Raw genomic sequence first — 18294 nt, 5'->3', positions numbered from 1 at the left:
GGCTTGACACCTGCTCTAGAGGAAGGTGTCCCTGCCCATGGCAGAGGGCTGGAACTGGATGAGTTTTAAGGTCCCTTCCAACCCAAACCATTCTATTATTCTGCTTCTATTATATAGCTTTGAAAGAGGGACAGTGATGTTTGAATTGTGACTGTTTGGGACAGTTTGGTGCCTCTTACAAGGAGGTCTTGGTGTATAAACTCCCTTGTATCACCTGGGTTTGATGTTCACGTTTTTCCAGCAGGACATTTAAGAGTCATACAAGAATTATATGGAAGTGAATTCTAGGAAAAATTCAGTTCTTTATTCCACTTGCATAATTTTGTGGTAGTTGTTAAAAAAAAAGAAAAGACCATGTGATCCCTGCAAATGTGTCTGAATGGGAAGAAAGCAACAGGCTGTGCTCAAGAACTTTAAAAACTAAATCCAGATTAATAAACATATGGAGGATTTTTTATTATTTTACTGTTTATTGTCATATGTGCTGAGACAGGAGCAATTTCCAAGACCAAGTTCCTAGCCCACACTGCATCTGATGTGTCAGATGTTCCAAGAGCTGATGTGGCCATTCACAATGTTAATCCTTCAGCATTTTATAGAGGGAGGTCACAAGAGCTGTTGGCTGGAGTGCTCGGAAGAATGCTTTTAGGGTTGGAATAGCAAATTTCCAGTGTGGAGCACTGTTATAAAGCCAGGAATTGCTATAAATAAAACCACTGAAATGGAAGTTGAACTGTGCTGGCAAAGGTGGTTCAATTTACAGTAAAGTATTATTGTTCATCTTGACTTTTAGTCTAAATAGACAGTAGACTACAGAAGAAAAAGTCATGTTGGCTAATTGTGTTCTTCAGGTCTGGAACACTAGAAAAACTCCTTCAAAAGGCAGTCTAAACAAAACTAATGCATGGGTCTTCCTAAGAATTCTTCAATTTAAATGCCTTTACTGTGCACATTTTAGTCAAATTGCCTGTAGACAATTGGCATTTGTGACTAAAGGCTGGAGGAAGTGTTCAAGGGAGATTGTTCTGCATTGCTGTCTTAGCATTGGCTATTCCTTGGACAGAGGTTTTATATTCTGAATTCAGTTTTGATGTATGATACCAGCCATGCAAAAAACCCTCCTTGTACTGGCTGAAAGGACATGTTTTATTCAAAGAGAGAAATAATTGCTTTGTCTTTCTCTTGGAAGATTAGTACTGATAAAGTCTTTAGCCTGTTTTCCCTGTTCTGCAAGTGAATTGATGTGTCCATGGAGTGACTTAAAAGTACCTGAATACCTGTGTTGAATAAGGTGAAGATGTTTAATGTAGGTGCTTAAGTAGGACACTTGGGTCAGACCTGTTCCAGGGGCAGGGGTTCCTCAGAACTGTCCCAGTCACCTTTCCTGAGGACACACAGATATACCATGTGAGCAGTGGGTGTCCAGCAACCAGCTCACAGCTCAGAGGTTTCCACCTGTGCTTGTATGAAGAGAAGGTTTGGGACATAGGGACTTTGGGAATCCAGTTTTAGTGAAGAATGGCTAGCTGGCTGCTAATTCTCTTTTCAGAGACTGTGTACTTACAAAGAATTGTTGGGAAGCTGCTGCTATGCAAGAGCTGCTCTTAAAAGTAAATGATGGGATATTTGATGTCACAGACTTATTGCTGAGTTTGACCTATGTTTGGTAGGCACTTCCAGGAAAGGGCAGAAGAGGGTGTAGTGGGGATTTTCTCATGTTTAGGCAGTTTCTTTAAAAGAAGGACTCTTAAATTTTAAAATAAGGCAGATGAGAAGCTTGCTTTTTCTGTTTTATTGTGGAAGAAGAGAAGGGAAGTTTAAATGTCTTCTTTTTAATGCTGGAAATTTTGAAGGGCATAACACTATCAACATTGCTGATTTTTTTTAGACACAGAAGTGGCAAGAACCTCCTCAGGTAGATAAAGTCAACCTTTCAGATAAATTGTCCTTGTTAATATTTGGTAGCTTTGTTACATCATTTCACTGCAGAGAGCACCTTCACACAGATACCTTGAGTTGTTCTAGTTTGACTCCATGGCAGTTCTTTCACTGAAGCTGATGCCCTTTGTCCAGAGATCCATTTTGCTCTTGGTGTTCTGTTTGGAGAGATATACCTGCCTATAGTTCTTCACTAAGAGGTCCTATAAAAAAATGTGAGCAAAAATAGAGAAAGACTGGAGCCTTGAGCTGTGCATGCAGTGAGACCTGTGCCCTCTGAAACCTGCGCCCTCTGGAATTTGTGCATTCTCAGTTCTTTGTTTCTTGTGCCTTTCTGGAGCCAGCTGCTTTGCAGACTTTTCCTTTGCTTTGCTTTTAGTTTGCTTTGGCTACTTTCCTCTCCTTTTTATTATTAAATGCATTTTCAAGCATGCTCTAATGTCTGCTGTTAACCCACTTCTCAGCCCAGGGCCGGACTCGACCATCGAGACGAATCTCCTTCTCCTTCAGCATCTCTCCACTCATTCCTAAGTCTAAAACTCTCTTTTCTATTGGCTCTTCTTCCAGTGATGAGGAGGAGGAGTTGGATAGTAAGTAATCATTTTCTGTGCAATGCAGCCATAATGGGTGGAAACACAGGGAAATCTGGTTTTCTGCTTCAGGCACTGGAATTTCACCGTGCAAACGTTGAACTCCCCTTTCCATTGCATGATGTCTAACAGCATTATCTTAGTCCTGGATCTGAATACTAACTAATGGTAGAATTAAAAGGATTATTAGCTAAAGAATCTTCTACATCAGCGCCATCGTGTCTTATCTGGTTAGTTGTAGTCTGTATCCATGTGGCAGATATCATCAGCTGCCACTCTGAGCAGCAAAATGATCTTTACCTTTTTACTAAAACCAAAATACTTGTCTTGAGCTTGCCTTGAGCTTGTTGCAGGGCATGGAGTTAGCAGAAGAGGCCCATCCTTGCCCTCCATAGGTGTCAGTGAGTGCATTGCTCAGTGAAAAAGAAGTGAACAGAAGCCCTGGTTATTAAATTCTGAAAATCTTCACTGCAACTTCACAGTTCCCTCACTATGCAAAAAGTACAAATTGCAGTCAAAGACCTTAAATCCTCAAGGTGTTCATATCTAGGTCCTGATACTGTTATCAAAATAGTTCTGTGGGAAACAGGTGAGGGTTCTCTGGCAGCTTTTTTTCTCCTGAAAACTCCAGTGCTAAAAGCAGCCCAAGTAAGGTAGAAGATTGAATTAAAATAATTTAGACTCCTCTTGTTTTTTAAAATAGTCTTACCAAAGATTATTCAAAATGCTTCCTATTTCTTAAGCATGTTTTATTAGACTGTTGAAATAAACCAGATACATTCCTTGTGTCCTTACTGGGATGGGGGAAATTGCTTTCCAGTCCAATAGATTTTGATTGCTTCCTGGATTTAAAACAATCTCCACACCATCCATGTTGTACATATCTGAATTCTCCTCCTTTCCATTCCTGATCTTCACTGTGGGTTTGTCCTTTCCTTCAGCAAAGTCCTGTGCCCAGGTGTGATATTATCACTTCCATATTTAAGCTCATTCCGTGTTTCTCTGTCCTTTTCTTCTGCTTTTAACAAAACTTACAATTCACAGTCCCCACAAAGTGAACTGCAAAGACACAGTTCTGCATTCATGTGATGCCCCAATGTAGAAAATAGCCTTAGGTAAACTTTCTGGTGGAGTTTGTTTCTTTGTTTGGTGAGTTTTGGTTTTTTCAGCATTTGGGTTATTTTATTATTTTTTATTATTGTTTTTTGTTCTTTTAAGCATCCAATACTTGATATTCATGTTAGGGTATGACAGTTTTATAGGATATTAGTATTTTTCTTCTCTCCCTCAACAGTGCTCCTCTTAACAGTGATCATTTAAGATAATGTCAGATATTGTCTCAAACAATGATATTGTTTTCTTTACATATTTGAGGATACTGTGATGACTTTATGAAGGTTGATTTAGCTCTTTCTGAGACTGCTTTGGCAATGGGCATTTTTCATGGAGTAATCTCAGACCAGTTTGTTTTTTCCCATCTTAAGAGTTCATTTCTCATACCACTCCTTAACCTTTCCATTCCTGCTTTTTCTTTAGAAAATGGAGAATCACTTGAAGTTTGTCTGGTGATACATTTAAGACATGGATTTCAGATGGCTGGACAATTATTATGAAGCCTTTGGATTTCCTGAGCCACAAAAGTTTAATTATTGACAGCATTAAGGCTGGTTTCAACTTCCTAGTCCAGTCACTGCTTTCTGCAAAATGGATCTTGATGAATTATTTCAAGTCCAGCTGCCATATGAATTAATTTTTATGGGTGGTGCTTAAAAGGTGTTCAGATAAATACAGCAAATTTTGGCTGCTAGCCCAGGTTCATTCAACATAGATAGGAGTTCTGGCTTTTGAAACAAAAACTTAATTTTTTTTTGGGTTCTGAAGTCAGATTTCAGTTTTGTTTCTGGTCATGACAGGGAACAAAAACATTATAAAAGTAAGCTTTCTTTCCCCTGTTCAACTTCAGAAACAGACCAGAAGGTGAGAAGATGTGTCTTTTTCTGTGCTTAACTTCCTGGGGTTTACAGCTTGCAGCAGTGTTGATCATGTGATTTTATATTATAATCTAAAATATGAAATCATAAACAGACGTTAATTCTTCACTGGATCCATTTTGCCTGCCAGCACCAAGAATCCCCCATTTTTAAGATGAAGCAACTATTGAAGTAAAAGATCAATGATACATACCTGTAGTTTTCATGCAGTGTATTTTCTCAAGGTAGTGAAAAGCAGTCACAAATATCAAATTATTGCAGCTCTTGGTTCAGTGTTTGTTCACATTTCTGATGTTAGTTGCAAAGAAACAAAAAGGTTTGGGAATTACTTAAATCTAGTCAAACTGATGAATCTTCTAAAAAAAAAAAGGGAAAGAGTAAGAAGGTCTAGCCCAGATTAAAAGCAAGCTAGAAGTGAAATGAGAACCAGAGTTACTGGAGCTTTAACCAAGGATTTGGGAGTCTGTAAATTACTTATGTGATCCTAGTAGGCACTTAGGTTTTATATTATAGTTTTATATTATAAAAATATAATATCACTATTGGAAGTTGAATAGTAGACTTCATTTCATACATATTACAGTATTACTAACTTTGGTGTATTTAGGATAAATCATTAATGAGGTGAAAGATTTTGCAAGTGAAATATTAACACAGCTCTCCAAGCAGGGTTTAGGTAACAGGCTATGCCTGTATTTTAGTTTCTCAATATGAAGAAATGGTATTTCTGTCTCAGACTCTGTTGGCACTTGAATCAGTGGTTTAAAAAAATTGTATTTAAAGCCTAGTATTGCATGCACAGTTTTTCCTAATGCTCTTACTGCTTTTGGATAAAGGAGCATCTTGGCCTCTATGGCAAGTAGCTCTTTTGCATTCACCCTTAGCTAGGAGAATTTGAGCCAAAATACTGTTTTTCTTGCAGTATATATGCAGAAGCCTAGTAAAGAGACAGTCATGCTGTTTCTTAAACTTCAGATAGGGCTGCAAACATTGCCTATATGAAGGGTTTTTTTGAGTCCTGGCAAACCCAGTTATTTCAGAGAGAGCCCTCTGTCCTGGATCATTTCATCCTGATTTTTCAGTGCTCTTCAATGGTTCTAGTAAATGGTGTCAGCTCCCAGGTCTGCTCCAAATGTGTTGTGCAAGCAGGTTTTTTGGGTAGAGAGAGTTGGTGCCTCTGGCAGGGCTTCAGCTTCGTGTTGAAATTCAGCCTTTCCTCAAGCAGTGTTTCGTGACGAAGCCCCAGGCTGGTAATGTTTTGTGGAAAACAGAATAAGGCTTCCCTTGTTTCCCTTACTCTTTATGAAGTGCCTCAGGATTTTGATGGGAAAATGAACTACAGTTTTATCAAGGAGAAAAGTTTTATACATGAAACCCGGATGTGCTGTACAATAGATCCTTTCTAGTGGAGTATAAATAAAAGCATTGTGTCAAAATGATTCTTATTTATACCTATTGTCATTGAATTGGCAGTTGTGATTCAGCCACCCTGATTTACCAGCAAGTTTAACAGTTGCATGGTCTTTCCTTAATAGCTGAAGAGTGATAAAAATACTAAACAGGCTTTCACCTCAGCATCTAATTTGAGAGCAGCTAAGGATACCGGGAACAGGTTTTATCCCGAGCACATGAAATCTGTTCTGAACACCTACTTCCAGAAAACATTTCCCTTTCCTCTTGAACCATCCCAATATGCAAACCACGTTATTTGGAATCAGTGGGCTAAGGTTGCAGTCTAACCTGTCCCCCCTTCCCTCCCATCTTTTGCAGGTGCACAGTCGTTGGGCGGCTCCATGGGCTCCTCAGTGCAGAGGTACAGTATTGCAGTATATACAGTACAGCATTGCAGTATATACAGTACAGCATTGGAGTATATACAGTACAGTATTGCAGTATATACAGTGCAGTATTGCAGTATATACAGTACAGCATTGCAGTATATACAGTACAGCATTGCAGTATATACAGTACAGTATTGCAGTATATACAGTGCAGCATTGCAGTATATACAGTGCAGTATTGCAGTATATACAGTACAGTATTGCAGTATGTGCATTACAGCATTAAAGTATATACAGTACAGTATTGCAGTATATACAGTGCAGTATTGCAGTATGTACAGTGCAGTATTTCAGTATATACAGTACAGGATTGCAGTATATACAGTGCAGTACTGCAGTATATATAGTACACTATTGCAGTACATACAGTACAGGATTGCAGTATATACAGTACAGGATTGCAGTATATACAGTACAGTATTGCAGTATATACAGTGCAGTATTGCAGAACATACAATACAGTACTGCAGTATATGCAGTGCAGAACTGCAGTATATGCAGTGCAGTACTGCAGTACATACAGTACAGTATTGCAGTATATACAGTACAGTATTGCAGTATATACAGTACAGTACTGCAGTATATACAGTGCAGTATTGCAGAACATGCAGTACAATATTGCAGTATCCCAGGTACACCCTGCCTCTGCTGGGGCCACTCCTTCTCTGGGCTCTGCCCTGGGCACCCCAAAGCCTTCTTCAGCTGAAAGCAGAAGTTGTGAAAATCAGTCTGGTGTCTCTAAAGGCTGAAGAATGTTTTAGATCACAGAATATGAAAGTCTGTTCAAAGTCTCATCTCTTTACAAGGCTGTTTATTCATAGCTAATAACATCAGATTATGCATTTAAAATTTGTTTGTTGATTATGCATTATTGCAGGGTATTGGTTTACCCTGAGTTTTATGTTACACTAAAAGTAGTTCTTTCTTCCTGTGGCTAATTCTCTCTGTCTCTCTATAACAAAGGCCATGTTTTTGTATGTTACTTTTCATCCTTGCAAATTGCACAGAGGAGATAATCTTCCTGGTGGCTTTCAAGGTGCTTCCCTGGAGGAAGGATGTTTGTGGCACTGGGTATCTGGTGTCTGAGTCACTAACAGCTTTGGATTTATTTTGTGACTGGGAGGCTCTTCACCTCTGCTCTCTGCTGTCTTCTCCTCCTTGATTTAATTAGTATTTGTGTTCTGCTTTTGGTTCGTGTTGTGCTTAATATTGACAGACTGTGTCCTTTAATGCAATAATAGTTTCCTTATTCTTTTATCAGAGCTGAAGAAGTCGTAAGCTTGTGCATGTAAAGGCTAGCAAAAATTATATGGGATCCTAAAAATTCTTGAATTAATATACATAGCCATTGTGGTTTATTACTTAATATTGGTATTCTCTTTTCTCAGGGGAGGCTTTGCAGACAGTGTGGTTTCTGTTAAAGACATTCACTGCCTTTTCAGAGTTCATTAGATGCCTTTCTCTGGAAGGAAATGGTTCTTTATAGCATTAATGGTTCCTGCTTATTTGACAGGGGAGCAGCAGAGGGTGCTATGGCATGGCCTGCTTCAAAACAGATATGAGGATTCCTTGAAATTCATCTAAAAATTAGTGGACTGGCATTTTGTCTTTACTTTTCCTTCTCTGGTAAAACACCGTAAAGCACCTAGACTGCATTGGCTAATAAATGCATTTGTCCTTTAAAGAGAATCTATCCATTTAATGGATGCTTTGGAAAGCAGAAAAAAAAATAAAACCAACTTTTATCTTTTTTTTTATTACTGTTTTAGCATATCTGAAGAGAGCAACAGTGTCTCTGCTGGTAAAGGTGTAACAAAAGTCAGCCGCACCTTCAGCTACCTCAGGAATAAAATGTCCAGCAGCAAGAAGAGCAAAGTAAGTGCTTGTTGTGGTTTGTGGGATGCCCATCGGCAGGAGAGAGGAGTTCTGTGTTTAAGTCTTTGCCTGACTTTCTTTTTTTTTACTTTCTTCCTTCCTTTTTGTTTTTTTAAAAGGGCAGGAGTGTCTGTGGGGTGATAGGAACTGGCTCCATGGGAAATCTTAGCACCCCAAAACTGAGCCCTAGAACAACTGTGTGAGGCTCAGTGAGGCCAGGTGCTGGGTCCTGGGTTTGGGGTACAGTGACAATGCTGGGTCAACAGTTGGACTGGATGATCTTAAAGGTCTCTTCCAGCCTTTATAAGTCTATGTTTTCACTAATTTCCCCAGAGAGAATAAATTTTGCCCTTGCATGAGTTAGAGCTTTGTAGTGATTAATGAGTCTAATTTTTACAGAACCTGAGAACCTTTTAATAAAACAAGGACAGGAGCTGTAAGAAGGGACTGGCTGCCAAAGGCTGTATTGTCCTCTCATCATTATTTTGCTTTTGCCACGAAGTTCCTGAGCACTGTAGGAGAAGAACTAATTAAAAGCCAAAATATCAGAAGCTCAAACAATGAATTTTAGTGATGGCAAATATTTCTATTTTTCCCCTTTTCCATCCTTGAAGCCCTGAAATTTAATTTGCTGAAACTTAAACCCTGCTCAACAGCTGAGTTTCCTGGGAACAGTATTGATTACAGAAATAATTACATTAATGCTAAATCATTCACACAAACAGGCTGTTGTTCCTTTAGATTGTCCCTTGAAGGTTTATATACGTTCAGAGATTTTCTTAGCTTGGTTTGGACTTTTTTGCTTGAATCTCCCCTCGATTCATCTGTGTGACAGAAGCTCAGAGCACTTTACTGTCTCGTTAGGTGATGTGTTGGGAGGCCCTTGAGAGGTGTGATGACACACAGATTCTTGTTATGGATCTCTCTTTCAAGATAGCCACAAGTGGCTCAGAGCTGTTTCTGAGCAGCTTTAGGACAATGCTCTTCCCTGCTGCAAAGTGCAGTGTTGAAAAAGTAAATCTGTTTACATAGAAACCTCTGTGCAATCACCAGTGAGAAGTCCAGGAGCATTTTGCACAGACTGTGAGTGAGAATGGAAATTCATTAACTGCTTCTTGCATTTAATGTGAGTTATCTCTAAAGCAAGAACTGGAGAGATAGGTAAGAGATGTGCTTGGGACAGAAAATATAACAGCAATGCTTTTAGATACTTGCTCAGTGCAGTTTGATTTTACTAATTTCATGATTGTGTCTGAAAATGTTGATGAGTTACTCCAAAATCCCAGCTGTAACATGCAATACAAAAATTGCTGCTCATATCAACTCTCATACTTTTACTAAATAAAAGCCAAAATATCATTCAAGTTAACAATTTCTTGTCTGCTCGTGGTGGAATGTTTGCATTTTGTACGTTTTTAAGGCTCCACCATTCAAATAATTTGACCAAAAAATTCGCTGGAACGCTGATTTCTCAGAAACATGTAGATGAGAAATGCTTGTAAAAGTTAAAAACAGAAGCAAAAAAACAAATTTTGAAAGGGGAAGTTTGAACCAGGAAGTTGGTTTTTGGGCTTTCAGGAGAGAGGGAAGCCTCAATGTCTTTCCAGATCAGTTTTACTTATCTCCCAACGTTCAGAAATGCAGTTTTCTCAGATAAAATTAAGTAATCTGAGCCTTTTGGAAAATGTAGAGTTATGTAAAATTTTTTTAAAAATAAAGGGGTGTTTAGTGCACTAACTGGAGCAGATACTGATAGAAGTTGATGTGAATTTACCCTTGTTATTTTGGATTATCAGTGAATCTCTTGCTATTAGCAGAGTGCCCTGATTCACATTCACAAAGTCTTAAACATGCTCTATCTTTGTCAGTTCAGGAAAAAACCCTCTTTTTTTTTCATTTTGGTCAAGACTTTCTGACAGATTACAATAATTAGGATGAGTAATTTCTCTTTTTCGTTGCCTTGCACAGTAATGAGGCAGTGCTGTGCCAGCAGCAGCATTTCAGGGTGTATGGTAGGAGTTGCAAGTGTTTGACAGGATTAGGAGACAGGGAATATACGTGACCTGCAGAGCAGGAGGAGCTCAAACACACAAAACATCTCTGTCTGGGCAACTTCTGCAGCACTTTGTTTGCTGAAGTACTACATAGCAACACTGAGGTATGTGAAAATTTAAACACAGAGTGTTTGATTTATTCCCCTCCACCTTTCAAAAAGGTGGTCTTATATTGACTTGTAAAATATTAATCACATCCTTTTCTGCTTGTATGGGTTTGGTTTTTAATTTAAATTTTTTTAGCAGTGGAAGCTAAGGTAGGGCAAGATGAAAGCAATAGTAAAAAAGCTAAAATCATCTTTAAGGAAGTCGGCAATCGTCCTGCCCCTCCCCCTTTTGCTCAACTCCTTCGAGCTGTGCCTCCAGCATCGCCATGGGCTAATGGGGAGCAGCTCCTGGTGGGGAGCAGCTCTCCTGCCCCAGGGAAGGATGTCCATAAAATGGAATAGATTCTCAGAATTACCTCAGATAACAGTGAAGCTGGCGGGACTGAAGCATTGGGAGGTAAGAGCCGCATGGTTCCTGGGGAGTGGGATCCGCTGCCGCGGTGTGGCTGCGGCGCCACCGTACCTGCCGTGGTGGCTGCTCTGGCACGTCACTTCAGCTCCAAATCTCACTGGCAGCTCCAACAGCACAAATATAGTCTTGTTCCTACAGTCCTTCTTTAAATAAAGTTCCAGTAACTGCCACAGGAAAAAAGAAAAAGCTGAAAAAAATCTCATTGTGAGACCTTGTCCTTAAGTGGAGTGGCTGGCAGTCCTTGTGTGGAGTTTGTTGCTTCCTCCTTGAAACTGGTGCACCGGTTTCCTGTTTTTCCTGGGGCCGTTCAGCTTTAAGTGAAATTAAAATTAAACTTCAGAATTGCTGGATTTTGCAGTGAACTTCTGGTAGGTTTAAAGTATAGGATGTGAAATCTCCTTTCAGCATGAGAATTACAAGATTTGGCTTGAGCTTAGAGTGGTCTTTCCTCCTGGAGCTTCACAAGACTGGCAGTAGAGCAAAATTCCAGGCACTAATGTGGTGCCCTCAGCCCAGACCTTAACTGCAGAGTTTTAGTTCCTGAGTCCTCCCAGACTGGATATGGTTAAAGCTGGTCAGGACAGTGGGTGGCAGATGGGGCTGTGGAGGTTCCTGTGGTGAGGTGGGAGCGGAGCTGGTGGCTCAGGGGGCGGAGATGTGACGCAATGCAGACTTCTTTTCTGGCAGTTTTTCTGCTTCAGACAGGATTATTCCATATGGTAATACTCCTAGTTTTGCTTATTTGCAGAACAAAAGAGCGTTTGGGGCCAGTAAATAGACTTTCTGTTTGACACTTTGCAGGGAGAGATGCAGGCACTGGCATTTTGCCTGGGATGTGTTGGGAGAGGAGTCCTTAGGCTAAGTTCCTCATGGTGTGAGTGTGTCATCCAGGGCTCAACAGTTTCCCTGCAGTGGCTGCAGGGCTCCATCCCTCTTTAGGCTACTTCATGGCAGTTGCTCACATGGGCAGCTCTGCAGCTCCTTGATATTCAGGCTGGGACAGTAACAAATAGCAAAATGCAAAGATAACAAAATGCATAACAAAATGCAAAGATAAGCTGACAGAAGCCTTTACTAGTTTCTGGTAAAGATTCTCCTTCAGATGCCAGGAAATCTGCAGCAACAGTCAAAAGTACAGACCTGGAATTGACTCGTATCATAAACATTTTGTAGGTTGGTACGTGGAAAGACAAGAAGTTGTTGTAATTTAAATTCAGAGTTTTTCTGTGGAGTTTCCTTTAAAATTTGTTTGAAAGAATTCCAAATCCATGAAAGGCTGCAGGGAAAAATATTTCAGATTTTTAGTATTTAGGATTTTCTATCTAAGGTAGAGACAGAAAAGAAGCAAAAACTCTGCTGAAAGTTGGAGAAGCTGTCTGTGCTTGTCATCTTTCCTAAGCTGAGTAGCCTAGAGGATGAGTCGTGGCCTGTGGAAGATGAGAGGCTCTTTTATGGTGTTGCTGTTGTTCCCCAGCCTTCGTTTGGTGCCATAGATCAAGAGTTTGTAGAAGATCCATTTTGCCAAAAAGCTTAATGTAGTTACTTGGGGTTGCATGTAACTGTTGAAAAAGTTGCTAGTTGGAAGGAAAACAGAGGTGGAAATATTTTGGCAGTAAGGCTGTAGAGGCACTGAGGAAGAGCTTGTGTTCTCCATTAGAAATGCAGTTGAAAATCACGAGCCTTATGGTTTGGCCTTAAAAATTAGCTGTGTTGAAAGTCTGATACACACTGCACATGGTATTTCTATTTAACACAATTTACTTAAAGTGCTGAAGAGGCTGATGAGAGCCCAGAAAAAGAAAAGAGGTAAAGTCATTAAGCCAAGCTAGTATAAAACAAAGGTAGAAGGAAATAAGTGCCTTCAGAACAGACTCGGTGTCATCTGCAGTGGTGAGTCAGTAGTATGTAAATCCACTTGCACAGGGGCTTTTTTAAGGGAGAGCTGTGCAGACACATGGCCATTGTTCAGGTGCACCTCGATCGATGGCAAAGGCAAACACTGAGCAATCTGTAACTGGGGAAGAGACCTCTGCTGAGTGACGAGGCTTTTGGTCATTCTGTCTCGGCAGGAAAAAGAGAAAGATAAAGAGAAGACTAAAGAGAAGGACAAAGATTCCAAGGAGAAGGAGAAAGATAAGAAGCTGTTAAATGGACATCTCTTCACTGCAACCTCCGTTGTAGCCCAAGCAACCTGTTACCACTGTATGAAGCCTTTCAATAAGGATTCGTACTACTGTGCAAGTAAGTCAGGGGGGTTTTCCCCCCCTTCCTTTTATTTTTCACTGAATCTGGCATGGAAAATGCAAACCTTACACTTTATTTTCCTTTTGCTTGAGGATGTGAGGTGGGAGGGAGACTTTGGAGATAGTGATTCATGGAGGGGTGTGTTCCTTTGTGGAAACTGGACTGAAGGGAGTCGTGGCTGCATGGAGGTGTCCTGAAACCTTTTTCCTAAGCCTGAGCTCAGCCATCACAGCAGGCCATGGGGTTTTCTACCCCTTGTTGGGCTCTATCAGTCAGGAGAACTTTGTTTATTTCAGCTGCACGTAGTGGCTTGGAGCTGAGGTACTTTGATAAGATGGACAAAGTACAGGACAGCTGGCTTGGATCATGGCTTCTCTGTGCAATGAGGGGAAAAAAAATTCACACCCTTCTGTGGTGTATTGCTTACTGAAACAGTACACTGTGGTTTATTGCTTTAGTTCACTGAAACATTGCTTTGGCGAGCCCGCAGTGGGAAGGAACCACATGGTACAAAAAGGAAATGGTGACCCTCTGCTCCCTTTGAAAAAGAAATTGCATGACAGGTCAAATGTCAGCTACCTGTATGCGTATGCAGCACAGGACAGGCAGGGTTGGAGCCTCACTGAGGGTTTCTCAGAGATCGGGGATTTTCTTCTCATTTCTCATCAGACGGTGTCTCGTCTGCAGCTCGATAAGGTCTGCGGTGTTCATGTGGTCAAGAACGCTGCTTGGTTGAGGCAGAAACACAAACCTATAGAATATGCAGACAAAACCCATTTTTTTCTCACTATACCTCAGTGGAAAAGGCTTTCCTCTTCTCAGTATTAGTAATTTTTTTTCTCCACTAGCTTAGAAATGAGTCAAAGCGACTGCGGGAACTGCTCCCAGGCTGGAGCCTTCTGTTCCTGCTGGTGGATGTGAGCAGGGGAAGGAGCAGCCAGCTGAATCCCAAATGGCACTTCTGAGTTTCCTGGAAGAGATTTCAGCAGAGTTGTTTGTCTGAGACACGCTCTGTGTCAGCCTGATGGGAAATGTAAAACATCATCAATTACAAACTCTCAAATGCATCCTCTCCCTTTCCCCACTTGACTTTGTTAACAGCTTCTGAAGCCACGTAGAAAATCAGATATATCCCAGTTTAATGCTCTATATGCTAATGAGTTAAAATAACCCAACAAAGTCCTATGTTTTAGCACAGATGTTCTTTCCTTGTTTTCAAGGCACAATGCAAAATTGTTGCATGTTTTCTGCATTGGAAAGGAGTGTCATAAAAAAATAGTGGAGGCCTACGTTGAGAGCTCACATCAGCAAGTGGTTCTTTCTCTATTGCATCTAAAACTCAGCCTCAGGTGCTTTGGAAATGATGGATAAGCAGCAGCAGAGGCTCTGATATTCCTATGCTGATGTAGGCTGGTGCTACCACCACTGCTCTGTTTCACCTATGATATTTTAAATTAATGTCTCAGCTTTTCAGTTATGCCCCCCCCCCTCCCCCCCAGCTTCCTGAAACATCTACTCAGTTCTGAAAGATTGTGCATGCTCTGAAGCAAATGGGCAAGCAAAAGAGCTTAATTTTTAGTAGCCTTGTCTGCCTTGTCTTTTTTACTTTTTTTATGATCAGTGATGCAGAAAATGAGGTTTTGGGGTTTTAGTTATTAATACTAGTGACACACAGGAGTTAGAGAAACGTCATTCTTGCTGAAGAGTTGAATTGAAGGAATAAAGTCTCTACAACCAGATTTTTTAACATTAAAAATCCTTTTATTTTGCCAAATGGTACACACTGAAGAGCTGTCTTCAGGCTTTCAAGGCTTGAGTGTGAATTTCATGATTCTGAATTGTCTCACCGCCTCTGTTCATGCACCAGAGGAGCTGCTTCTGTTCCTCTTTCTCATTTGGTCTTCAAGTTTACTATGCTTGTGGATTTTTGCAAGAATTTTTAGGTTGCTTTCAGGTTCTGCCTTCTCTTACACCGGAAATTATGAGACATGTCGAAATAGCAGTACCCTACGAGCTTACCCTCATCTCTGTCAAAATATCAGGATTACTGGCATTCATTGAGTCATCCCACTTGTAAGATGTTCTAGAAGTTGTGAGCATATTTTGTCATTCTGGACATAGAATTTTTTTTTTTTCTGCTTCAAGAAATAATTCAGAACTTCACATTTACTTGTAAAGCACAGTTTATTATCTGTGTTAATGTTGTCATGAATAAGTGGAAGTATTTTTCTCTAAACTACTGAATCTCAGCTTGAGCTGTGATCTTTCATCTGCCAAAAGAGTTAAAGCCTGAAACCCATTTCTCAAGTCTTATGGAGAAAAAAAAAAAAAAAAGAAAAAAGGCAGTTTTAATCATCTCTGAAAACTTTGATTCCCAGAAATCTGCTGGCAGAAGTCATGGGCAGACTCAGGGTATTCAAAAAAAAAAAAAAAAAAAAGACAAAACAATAAAACCAAGCCACTCAATTTTTGCTCTGGCATTTATGCAGCAAAGGGTGGTGTTAAAGCATGATGGTCTTTGCACTGGTGAATGTGGTGCTTTTGGACCAAAATTTTAGTTTCCAGCAGGAAGTCGCAACCTCAAGGATTCCTGACAGATGCTGTTCCTGTTACCTTTTCTGGCAACCCTTCAGTGCAGCAGCACTTGGGTTCTGTTCCATAGATCTTATCCATGATGTCTGAGTTTGTGCAAATAAATTTCCCCATCCTCTTCCTGTCTTTTAGATCTCATAGTCCTTGTCTTGATGAGAACAGTATTTATCCTTTCAGAGAAGTACTAGCCCTACAATTGGTTTCTGTTTCTGCTTTCTACCTTACTTTCAGAGTGATAATGCCATCAAGGTTTGGTTTTTTCTCTTTTTTTTTTTTTTTTTTTTTTTAATCTAAGACCCCTGAGAATTCAACCTTGCATCGATTTTTAAACTGAACTTCCTGTTAAATTCTCTGATGAAATTGTATTAACAAAAGACTAACTTTCCTGGAAAGCAGCCTCTCTCTCAGCTAGTCATGCAAACCACAATGATGCCTGGAAGTTAAAATTCTCAGTTGTGTAAGTTAACTGTTCAGATTACAGACAGCAAAAATTGACCTGTTTTCTGTAAGGTTTTGTTTAATTCATTGGTTTTTGGGTTTTTTTGACAGACTGTAATGCAATTGTTCACAAAGGCTGTAAGGAGAATTTTGCTTCTTGTGCAAAGGTCAAAATGAAGGTAAGGGATTTCATCTACTCTACTGAATATATGTGTATATATATATAAAAAACACTTTCTACCACATGTTACAAAGTTTCCAGTCTGTAAAGAACTTCAGTCCCAGTGCTGAAGCTTTCACATAATGAAAACTGTTAAATATACTGTTTATGTGAGGAGGACACAGATTTCATTGCTTACCCCAAATGCAAGAAATCTGCTTCTCCAAGCTAAATAATGTTTGTGCAATTACGATTTCAGTTCACTTCAGTATTGTCATCATTTTCACATTTTCATACTTGCTGCACATTTCTCCATCTGTTATTTTGCCCACTTTGTTCAGAGAAAATAAAAAATATATTTAAAAATACACATACACTGAGAGGCTTCAGGAAAAAAATTAGTTGTTTTTTTTTGTTTTAGTTATATGGCACAACCTTCTGGGAGAAGGGAGGAAGAAATTAAAGTGAATTTCATTTTTCTTTCAGCCACAGAGAGGGATGCTGCAGGCACACGATACCTCTTCATTACCCACAGTTACCATGAGAAACAAAAGTAAGACAATTTCTTTCCCTTTGCTTTGGGAGTGATCTGTGTCTGCTGTTCTTAACTGTTCTGACAACTGATACTTGATATTATGAAAAATAAGGTTTTAACAAAGCAGGGATGAGAGCATCCTCCGTGTCTCAATATTTGAGACTTCAGAAGTTGTACGGAAATTGTACAGGGTTCATCCCCTTCTCCAGTGTCTGTGTAGCTCTAAGGAAATGTAAAATCATCTCAGATTTAGAAAAGCCACTTGTCTGTTGTAGCTTGCAGAATGCCTATAACTGTTAAGGCCACAAAATCTGGAATATGCAGTCTATGTCCATGGGTGCCTGACATGGGAAAGAATCTAACTATGAGTGTTAAGTGGAGAGGATTTAAAACACAATTATTTTTGGTTTAAATAGTCTTGGGCTTTGAGGTAGGCAAAATAGAAAGTTTAATTTTGAACAGGAGGAATACTGACAAACTGTTCCTGAGTTTGCTGAGGTACACACTGCACTGCAGAGTGACCCAGTGTCACCAAGGATGAAGAATAGGTGTGAAATAGCCCAGATTGGTTTTGTAGGGCCATGATTTGATAAGCTTAAGTGATGATAAGCTTTGTTAAGATAAATGATAGTTTGTATGGAACCACACTATATAATACAGTTGTAATCACTGTGGTATTTATCATGAAGTTCAGAGGTGTTGCTACAGAGAGCAGAAATGCATCTGAAGAAGGAAAAATCTGGAATTAATATGAACAGATTACCTAAAGGTATGTGATGCTCTAATGAAATCAGGATTATCATTTCTCTGTGGTACCTACTGATAAGAGAAACGTATCTCAAAGAGTTTGACCAGAAACATCAAGGTCAAAGGTTATATGACTGTGTGCCCAGGGAAATAAAAAGGCAACAGGGTAGCTTGTGACATAAGGTTAATTATCAAAACAGTTAAATTCAGTTTCTGGAGTTGCAGATCCCACCAGGGTAATTCAAGCATAGTGCAGTGAGTTCTGCTCAGGGGTCAATGGTCTTCCTTTCCTGTGGCTGTTCCTAACTGCTGACACCCCCTGGGGATGATTTTAGAAAGAAAAGGCAGTGAATTTCAGAGTGTGGATCCTTATAAGTCACCCCCATGCCAGTGAGCAGTGGTTAAAGTGTTTGCATAGGCTGACTGTTTTCCCACCCTTCCGTTGCAGGCTCGCAGCCCAAGGAGCGCCCGCGCTCCGCCATCCTCACGCCCGAGGAAAGCACCATCACCTCCAGCTTCAGCAACAGGAGATCACAGCAGCCCACTGCACTCTCCAAGAGTGTCTCCATACAGAACATTGCAGGGTAAGGCTCCTCCTCGCACACCTGACCATAAGTGTGTGTGTTATCTCTAAAGAAATGCAGATCTCGCTAAAAATAAGTTCACGTGCTGTGACTTGAGTTAAAGGTACAAAAGGGATCACAAACAGAGAAATAGCCATGTTCTAGGTGATGCCATCAGTTGTCTTCTGCAGGATCTGCTTGTGGGAG

At 40.1% G+C, this 18294-nt stretch overlaps 1 protein-coding gene across 4 annotated transcripts in view; it reads left to right on the top strand.

The window, feature by feature from the left end:
• Positions 1-18294, top strand: part of AKAP13 (A-kinase anchoring protein 13) — a 203203-nt gene that overhangs the window by 167095 nt on the left and 17814 nt on the right. For 3 of the 4 annotated variants that reach the window (XM_084214119.1, XM_084214120.1, XM_084214118.1), the window contains exons 18-24: positions 2403-2528; positions 6290-6332; positions 8130-8235; positions 12878-13049; positions 16194-16261; positions 16729-16795; positions 17973-18108. In XM_084214119.1, coding sequence (XP_084070245.1) covers positions 2403-2528; positions 6290-6332; positions 8130-8235; positions 12878-13049; positions 16194-16261; positions 16729-16795; positions 17973-18108 — 718 coding nt within the window. The remainder of the gene's footprint in view (positions 1-2402; positions 2529-6289; positions 6333-8129; positions 8236-12877; positions 13050-16193; positions 16262-16728; positions 16796-17972; positions 18109-18294) is intronic. The other variant, XM_084214121.1, reaches the window with a different exon arrangement.

This window comes from Fringilla coelebs (genome assembly GCF_963513975.1).
Source record: "Fringilla coelebs genome assembly, chromosome: 12".
In the NCBI taxonomy this organism is placed as follows: Eukaryota; Metazoa; Chordata; class Aves; order Passeriformes; family Fringillidae; genus Fringilla; species Fringilla coelebs.
This window is presented reverse-complemented; position numbering and strand designations above follow the sequence as displayed.